Source organism: Manacus vitellinus, unplaced genomic scaffold (genome assembly GCF_001715985.3).
Source record: "Manacus vitellinus isolate BGI_N305 unplaced genomic scaffold, ASM171598v3 scaffold_28_pilon, whole genome shotgun sequence".
Taxonomy (NCBI): domain Eukaryota; kingdom Metazoa; phylum Chordata; class Aves; order Passeriformes; family Pipridae; genus Manacus; species Manacus vitellinus.
In genome coordinates, this window is record NW_021940122.1 from 3,478,165 (window position 1) to 3,487,308 (window position 9,144).

Genomic DNA, 9,144 nt, shown 5'->3' on the forward strand with positions numbered 1-9,144 from the left:
CATTGCCATAAGGTATCAATGAGATTAAATACATTATATATATGGCTTCAAGATTTTGCAGTTACAGGAAAGCAAATAGATTTCTAAGGCACAGAAACTCTCCTGACATTAAGTTGGAAGGCCACCATTAGGATGAATCTTTCATTAGGCAAGCTATGCTGTAATTGCCTTCAACAACATTTCTTATGGTTTGATCAGATGAATCAGCTCTGTTTGAGAATTAATTCTAAACTCATCAGACTGCGAGTGCAATGTGGTTGGGAATTCCTGTCTTCCTATTGGCCTGAAAATTTGCACCTCACTTTGAGCACGGTGAAGATATGAAGCTGACAGATGACCAGAATATCTGTGGCATGAGTTTCATTGCTGGTGGCTTCTTGTGCTAAGGTAGAAAAAAAGTGATTTACACGAGCCTCCTTTCATGGAGTTTATGTACTGTTGTTCAGTTGTCAGCAATGGGTACATATGTAGAAAACTTAAATTCTGGTGACAGAGAACTATGTCTTTCTTGTCCATTATCTGTTAGTAGCCCCCATGTGAAAGCATTTCCTGTTTAAACACTGTTGTGGCTGAAGTTCTCTGAAATAAGTTTTATTTTAGCCTGTTCCAATTTAGCTACTTTTCTGTTGTACTGTGCTGTCTACATTTTGAACATGGTATGTAAAGAGCCCCACAGAAGCACAGAATGACACTTTCTGACCAACAGACCACTGACAAGGGGATGATGTTTCAAAAGAAAGCCTTGTTTTGTTAATGGAAACAGGAATGAGGTGCCCCAATCTCAATGGCTGTGTATGCCAGTGGCTTCTTTCACTGATATCTTTAGGAGCAGCTCTAGCATGTCCCTTCTGTGGAGTGGAGCTTGTCAAAAAGCTTAATGCTTCCTCCTGACCTCCAGGGAGCCCTGGGTGATACCAGAGAGTCTTGGCCTGGCTGAAAGAAAGCGCAGAAAACACGCCCTCCCCTGCAGAACGGAACCATCACCACAAATCACCTTGTGAATCCTGCTCTTGAGTAGGGGCTCTGCTAGGCAGCCACAGGGAAGTCTGTGGGGCTTCAAAGCAAAACACATTTTAAGAGTTTGCAAATATGTTCATGTAATTCCAGAATGTCAGCTGGAGGCCTGAGATGTCTTAAATGGTTTTTGTGGTAGAAAATCCCACCCGGCTATAGTTCTGCTAAAATCTTTAGCTGTAACCACAAAGCTTCTTTCCAGATTTTCTCTGAGTGATAACTGTTTCTTATGTCTCTAGTTTAAAAGACTGCATTTAGACATTCGTGTACCTTTCACTCACTATAAGTAGTCATGATAGGGAGGAATCAACCAATTTGAGTTGAAAGAGTGAAGTTAACCCTAGCTATTTTAAACATTAAATCTGAGCCCATAAAACATATGCCTTAGAGTAAGCTTTTTACAATCATGTAACTGATCGTATCCAGTAAGTAATGATCACTTTATTTTTTTCTAGCATAATAAAAATACAGAAATGGATATCTGCAATATTGTTCCAATTTAACTGCTTAACACATTTGGTATCATTACAACAGGTTCCCCTGAGCAGACAAGGTCTCCCTCATGAGAGATAATAATGCTAGAAGGCCTTAATAAAGCAAATGTGAACTGGACAGCACCTCATGAAAAGGAGCTCAAGGATAGTACCAGGTGATTTGGAGGTAGATTGGAGCCCTAAAAGTCATTTTCTTCTCACACTGCACAGAGAGGCACAAGGCAATTATCACTTGGGAGTTTTTGTGAGTCAGTGTTGTCCCACTGGGGAATACCAGGGTAACTTGCTAATGCTTTCAGAGCAGTTGGGCATGTTAGAGCTGGCAACATGGTGGACATTAGACAGCAGATGGTAGGAAAGAAGCAGGTATTTTCCTCACTGAAAAGCCTATAAAATCCTTGTCTTGCACATGTATTCACATGTGTGTATTCACGTTTTTGTGCACCCTTGCAGTCACTTTCTTTGATACCAATCTTTCAGAGAGACTTCAAGTCCTAGTGCTTAGTCTTACAACAAATCCTTCTTCACCTAACGATTGTTGAGGAAACTGTAACCTCAGAGTGGAACTAAAAAGCTCAGAAACCCAGGGGGAACAAAAAGAAGTTATCAGATTTGTTTCAGGTGTTATGGTTTCTAAATAGCTTTTGAGATATTTTTTTCTTCACTTTTTAAGGGCTCAATGCAAGAAATATTCCATATAATACATAATAATCTGCCCAAATCAAGTAACAACCACTGCACAAGAATGAACAATGAATCATTAGTAGAGCAGGGCATGAGCTTGTATTTTTGGAGTCCTTTTCTTCTGCCTTGGTGACAGGACTAGCCTCTTTCTTTGCATAACAAACATGTAATAATTTGGTCTAGACTCTTTTATTCTAAGCCACAGACAGACAGGTAGGAAAAAAAATTCCAGGAAAGAGCCTACTGTGCAACCCCATTTTTCTGTGCTCTCTTTAGAGGAACAGATTAGGGGTAATAAGCAGGCCTTGAACAAGAACAGGCTCTGGAAATATCTTAAATAAGCCTCACAAAGTTAGAAGGTTCATTTATATTACAACCCCATGCTTGGTTTTGGGATAGTTATTTACTGTTTCATACAACAGTAAATGGGAGAGAAGGTAAACCATGACATGACAGTAGAATATTTTTTAAATCTTCTGGGCAGCACCTGTAGGAGTTTTCTTTGTAAGTCTGTTCCTTTCTTCTGAAATCTTCTAACCAAACTACAATTTGTGGGTGGATAGCATGGAGTGGGTGGTAAATAGCAGACAAAAAATAGCTCTCAATTTGAGAAAGTGCAGGGCCATTGTGGCCTGCAATAAGGGGCGTGAACTGTGATGAAGATGAACAATTATAAAGTATTAATTGCTATGTGATGGTTAATTAATATATCCTCAGATTGTGATAGTCTTAATTAAAAAAATGAATTATATTAACTTCAGTAAGATTAATTTCAAGATATGATACTATTGAGTAAGTGCATAGGCATTAGAATTCTGCCCATGAAAAGCATGTTATTTAATTCTAGTCCTGGATAAATTTGATCCATGGAAATTGATGATATTCATCTGAGAGAGCTTACCATGAAAATGCTTTTATAGGGGACCTGATTTTGTAGCCTACTAATAGTCTGATGAAGCTGAAGGGAACAGAAGTGTTTCTGTTGTCTGTAATATGAGGGTCTGGGGCCTTGAGGTCAGCAATTCAAAATTAATGAACACAGTTTATATATATACATTGCCATACTCCAGTAACATCTTACTCTCGACATTTCTTTCTACCTGTAAAGCTCTCCTTACAAAGTTTGTAGCAACATCTATTTTTTTTCCTAGTGTTGTTTATACCAAGAACTTCAGTAAGGAAGCATCACTCCATAAAATGGAATCTCAGTAGCCTGCCTTGGCTCTGTTCTGTAGTGTAACACATAGAGTCATCCTTCTTTTCCCTGCCTGAGCAATGGCACTACTTAAAATCCTGTCTTGGACAATGGAAGCTAAATGTATTTCCCTACACAGGACTGAACTCTGACAAAATGTGAGCCACAGGAGGCAGATTCTATCTGCCACTCAACCAAAGCAGGGAAGTGTAAAGATTAGCTTTTAGAGTGCTCTTATTTATGTGGCATAGTTTGGAAGTGCTGTGATTCCATGAGTATCACTCAGAGGTTATTTGTGACAAGAAGCCCATAAATTGGCCACAGTGCAGGCTACATCCATGTGGTAGTATGAGAAGAAGTTTACTGCAGGAGCGCATCTGCCTCTACCTCTCCTGCACCCCTCAAGCTCCTCAAATGCCGTTTCTTTTCTCTCACTGCCCAGAGCTCTTCCATGCCTGCTTGTGATAATGTGGGTGTCATCCTAGCAGGGTATGAAGTTTGTTTTTTAAGTACCTGAACTTTTGAAGAGGTATTGTCTGAAGTACGGGTTTTACAGCTCTCATATGGTGTAGAAAGCTCAGAATCAGATTGTTTTTCAGCAATCTGAGTCATGAGTTGGCAGTAGTGTCAGCTCGAACTAACTTGCCCCTCAGTTCTCAGATTTGTGCTGTCATCTTGGTATCCATTTCAACGGTATCTGCCTTCATTACATACAAGAGGCAAATGTACCACTTGATTCAGGTTCATAGTAGCTTTATTAAAATTCAAACCCTTCTGTTTGCAGCATGTATCAGTTTTAAACAGGTAAGACATTTATATGTATTCCTACAAGTTTGTGAAATACAGATTCCAGATATGGTTTGTTCTTACTTGAGAAAAGCAAAGGGAAAAGCAAACCAGTTGTTTCAGGTTTGTCTAACATGAGGATGAAACTGAAGTAACTTCACAGATGTCAATGGGTCGAATAAGTCTTCCCTAGGACAAGACTGAACAGGCTTATATTCCTAGAGTTACACTGAGCTACTCCTCATCATCCCTTGATGAGAGTATCCCTACATCATTGTAAACTGAGCTAATGCTGCAATATTGTATACAAAAATAGAAGGCCCAAGAATCTTCTTCTCAATATTGCACTGATCAGGTGATAGCCTGAACCATGAAATGAATTCGCTTATAGATTATATAGATATGACTAAACATTAAATTATATAGCACGTTCTTAAAACCAGCACTCAATGAAGAACATTCTGATCTCCATCAGGATGGAGGTCTACACTCTTCCAGCTCTATGAGAGGTCAACTTCTTCCCTCTAGTATGTCAAATTATCTGTCATTCACCCTTAAATGCCAGGCTGGTTAAGACAACAAGGATGAAAATGTACATTCAGTTGTAAATAAATATTAGCAAGCATTTCAGAAAACAAACAGTGTAACTGAGTTCAGTCATAAAATGAAGAAATCAGCAGAGATTCAACCAGTGATGAACAGATTCTGTGAGTTTGTGTTTGTTCACAGATTTTATTGTCACTTAATAAATACGAAATAAAAGCAGATACTAAGGTTCTCTTCCCTGTTATCTGCAGCACTGATGATGATTCCAGCTGGTTGGCCTTAGATGCTTATCTAGGACAGGATTATTTGCGTTTGGCAGTAAGTTTTTCTTTTATCTTCTTCATAGCAGTCTGCACCCATTTCTGGTCAGCACTTACGCAGATCTTGATACCATTTCTAGTGATAAAGCTATAGGAAGAAAGAAAGCAAACCAGGCAGCCATTAAATTCCAGTCTCTAAACCCAGATTTGCTGTTCTTGGTTTTCATGCAGAACATGGCGAAAAATGTGGTTAAACAATTTCAAATGCTGGAGTTTGTAAATGTTAGCTGGAGTAACAGAAGCAAGCAATGTTAGTTCCCTATTCATGGCATGGGTATATGTGGAACATACATGGTCATGTGCAGTAAGGAAGCATCACTCCATAAAATGGAATCTCAGTTGCCTGCCTTGGCTCTGTTCTGTAGTGTAACACATACAGTATATAACACATACAGTATATAACTGATATTAAAAGAAGGAGCATACCTACTGTTCTGAGATTTTAGATTAAATCATGATGAACATTAACGTCCTGGGATTTGATAAAAATGCATGCTAGTGAGCTCAAAAGACCAAGCACAGCTCCTAGCAAGAGTCAGAGTTACCCCATATTCTTTCACATGATCTTTCCCTGTGGCTCAATTCAGTGCACTGCTCCACCCTTGCTGAGATTTTTCCCCACTTGCTGATCACCAAAGAGCTGACTGTTCAGTGAGCTTTCTGCCCATATTCATGAACAGCAGACACCTCTCAGCTCTCTGAGGCCCACTCATGTCCCACTCAGGCCCCACTCCCTCAGCTGTCAGGTGAGTCCTTCATGAGAGAACTGGAAGGGTGACCTGAACTCGGCAGATTTAGTGAGTTGGGCCATGATGTCCCTTCCCTTTTCTTTGGTAACATGTTTGCATAGGCAAGTCTGAAGGTAAACTGTGCACTAGATACTTACATTACAGCATTTGCTTGAGTGTGCTTTTCGTAGCCTACAAGATTTCGGATGCTCAGTTGTTTTGTATGCAGATTTACACAAGTGGCTTTGAGCATGGACTGACTTCCAGCACTTCCTAGAAGGGAAAAAGTAGATAAATGAAAAGGGGAATAAATACTATATTTATATTTAGCTATAATTACTTAATAAATTGTGAAATCAAGATGTCCAATTATGGTAAGAATGTGAGAGTCTTATGATTTACAGCCACAATACCACTTATACAAGAGAACTTGAGCTATTTTTCGTGATGCATCCTGCCATCTGTAAAGTGTTATTGTTCTTTCAGTCAAGATATTAATCTTCACCTGTTAATCTGAACAATGGTGTAATAATTCTGCCCCTAGGAAGTGACTGCTTCCATAGCAGAAAAGGTATTTGGTATCATTCATATTTGAGTTTGTGTCATCTGCAAATAAGTGTCCATATGGAGCAGTGCTTAGAACTGGCACCTTTACTGGATAGATTTCTATATGGCATCCAAACTAGTAATTCCCCCTACTTTCCAAGTGAAGACAGGAAAGCAAGGCTAGTTCTCTCACAGTGGACATCCAAAAGTAGTGTTAAAAAAAATTGTTGAAAGAAAAGGAGGTATATCTGCCAGAAGAACTAAGTACCTACATCCTTGCTATAAGTCTGGTTTCATAGTCAATGGAGTGCTACTTAATCCTTGCTTTCCCCCAAAGTTTCCATACAATTGAGGGAAATGTACTGGTGATTAATAAAGAGAATCATGACATTGGCGTAAAATTTTCTGGGTAGTTGGTATCTTACATAATGATAACTCAAAATTGGAGCTCATTTAAATGAGATGGAGTATATGGATACATATATCTGTAAGTCTCTGCTTGCTAGTTTGGGGTTTTCTCTCACTCGTGAAAGAGAGGTTTGGGAAGTGTAAGGTAGAAAACCCTTTCAGAAGAGCTATTATGAGGAGATTAGGGTTTATTTCACTTAAGAAAGCTGTCCTGCCTGAAAAGAGGGGTATCTTTCCGAGAGACAGTTTTAGATATTTTCTCCTCCTGCAGTGCAGAGAAGCTCTGCCTGGTATGAGAAAAGATAAGTTCTTGTGGACTCGTTTGGAGGCCCCCACAGTGAAGGGGGGTGGAGGCTGAGACAATAAAAACCCTGAGAAGAACAGAGGGTGTGGTATGTCTTTTCCTAGGCCAGCTGCAGTTTGTGTTCTTGACTTTGGAAATAAATTCTCCTAAATCCTTCCACTGCTTGGTATTTTGGTGGTACTTTAGCACATTTGACCTTACAGGAAGGCATGAGGCGGGACAAACAGAACACTGCTGCACTCTGAGGTTTCTTTCCAAAGAATTTAAAGAGAAACTGGCTTGAATAAAGTCCAAGAGCTGTTCAGGTGCACCTTGCATAATCTCATTATCTGTGAGCTTTTCTTTGTTTGAAATAATTAGAATAGCTGAGAAAAGCCCACATCAGCCTTTGGAGAAGCTGTAGCATAACCAGTGCACAGGTACTGGCAGAGTTGCTAGTTCCTGAGGGTTTGTTTGCCTGAAGGAATATCTCTCCTGATCTTGCTTTAGTCACAAGTAGCACTATGCTTTGTTTTCTTTATCATTCTTTCTAGTCCTTTTTCAATTGCTTGTAGACCAGCTCAGTGTGCTCTTTCAGCCTTGGTGATGTTTATGGCAAATTCTACATCCTGGAGAATGACACTGGGAACCATCAGTCTGTGATGCAAATGCACATTGCCAAGAGCAGTATTATTAATGAACATATGAGAACGTGTATGATCCAGTTATAGCAGCACTGGGTCCACATACTCATTGTGTAGCTTCCTAATGTTTAGCAGGTGTCAGTTTGGTTTTAGTGTGGTTTTGTGAAGATACCTTTTCTCTGTGTTTCTCTCTGCATGTTTGTCAGTTTGCATATGGTTTGCATATGAGTGTTTTCTGTGATTTTTATGTGCTTGTTTGCATGAATCTGATTTTAATTGTGATAAGAATATGTGTGTTCGTGGGTGTATCTCCACATTTTCCATGATCTCTTAGCCTAATACAAAAGTCACTGACATAAACACCACTGTAGACAGATTGATTTAAAACGTAGCTAGTAAACATGGCTCATCTCAGTGCTCCTATATAGGTCTCAAATAAGATGTTAAATTGTATGGTTCTTTGAAGAAAGAGAAGATCTTGTATAAATCCATTACTGCCCTTTTTACTTTTTGTTCATGGTTTGCCTATCCATACCAAAAGATTTGTCCAAAAGGCACAAGCAAATAAGGCAATAGGTGACCCAGAACTGGGAGAACTTTTTAAAATAGGGACATTAGAGGAATTCAGGCTATATAGTTAGAGAAACATAAATAACGAATAATATAATATAATTCATATAAAAGTAGTATGAAAAAATGTACATCTAATTCAAGAAATATTTTTCATAAAATGTTACTAACCTATAGTACTCATTGCTATATGGCATCAGTGAGATTAAAAGACATTGTGTCTTCAAGATTTCATGATTTTAAGAGAGAGAAACCCTTTAAGTGCTCTAAGGCACTGAAAGTCTCCTTACCTTAAAAGTAGAAGCTAACCACTAATTGTCAGGACATCAGATGAAATCTCCCATAGAGGTGCCTGTGGGGTTGCAAACTTACCTTTCACTGTGCACACAATGAAGATGCCAAGGCAGAGGATGACGAGGATAGCTGAGGTGTGGAGCTTCATTGCTGGTGCCTTCTCTGTCAAGGCAGAGAAGAAAGTGGCTGTTGTCTGCCCTCTTTCCCAGAGTTTATAGATTGTCATTCAGTGGTCAGTTCTCGGGTTCACTTTTGTGGGTGTCATGGAGGGCCTGAGTGTGAGTGGAAGAACTGAGTGTCAGTACTTTTTTTGGTGACAGAGAACCACCTCCTTTCTCCCACCATCCTTTACTAGCCCCCCTGTGAAGGCTTTTCCTGCTCAAACCCACTGTGGTTGCACTTGCTTCTGTGCTGTGAGTAGGGTTTATTTCAAGCTGCAAAAAGTGAGAGCTTTTGTTGTGTAGCGGAAACCTTTCAGAAAAGTTCCTGTCCTTTCACACCTCCATTTTGAGACCTTTAGCTAAGCCACACTGCAGAGACACAGAGTAACATTCACTTCTTTGACCAATGGACCACAAGAGGGGGAACTGTGAGCTAGAGGAGGACGGAAAGAGGAACGTCTTGGCTCTTTC

At 39.6% G+C, this 9,144-nt stretch overlaps 1 protein-coding gene across 1 annotated transcript; it reads right to left on the reverse strand.

Annotated features, from left to right (window-relative positions):
* Positions 1-4,523: 4,523 nt before the first annotated feature.
* LOC103756498 (lymphotactin-like) lies at positions 4,524-8,660 on the reverse strand. Its single transcript, XM_008922551.3, has 3 exons — positions 8,591-8,660; positions 5,926-6,040; positions 4,524-5,127 (listed from the first exon to the last, which is right to left on the reverse strand). Exons 1-3 carry the CDS (start codon positions 8,658-8,660, stop codon positions 5,022-5,024), a joined length of 291 nt encoding a protein of 96 aa, XP_008920799.1. The 3' UTR covers positions 4,524-5,021.
* Positions 8,661-9,144: the final 484 nt, after the last annotated feature.

What these genes read in the sequence shown, in the direction of transcription:
- LOC103756498 (XM_008922551.3), bottom strand. Translation starts at nt 8,660, where the DNA reads ATGAAGCTCCACACCTCAGCTATCCTCGTCATCCTCTGCCTTGGCATC. An exon ending in CATTGTGTGCACAGTGAAAG is followed by an intron (nt 6,041 to 8,590) that starts GTAAGTTTGCAA and finishes TTTCCCTTCTAG; the next exon opens with GAAGTGCTGGAAGTCAGTCC. An exon ending in ACTCAAGCAAATGCTGTAAT is followed by an intron (nt 5,128 to 5,925) that starts GTAAGTATCTAG and finishes TTCTTCCTATAG; the next exon opens with CTTTATCACTAGAAATGGTA.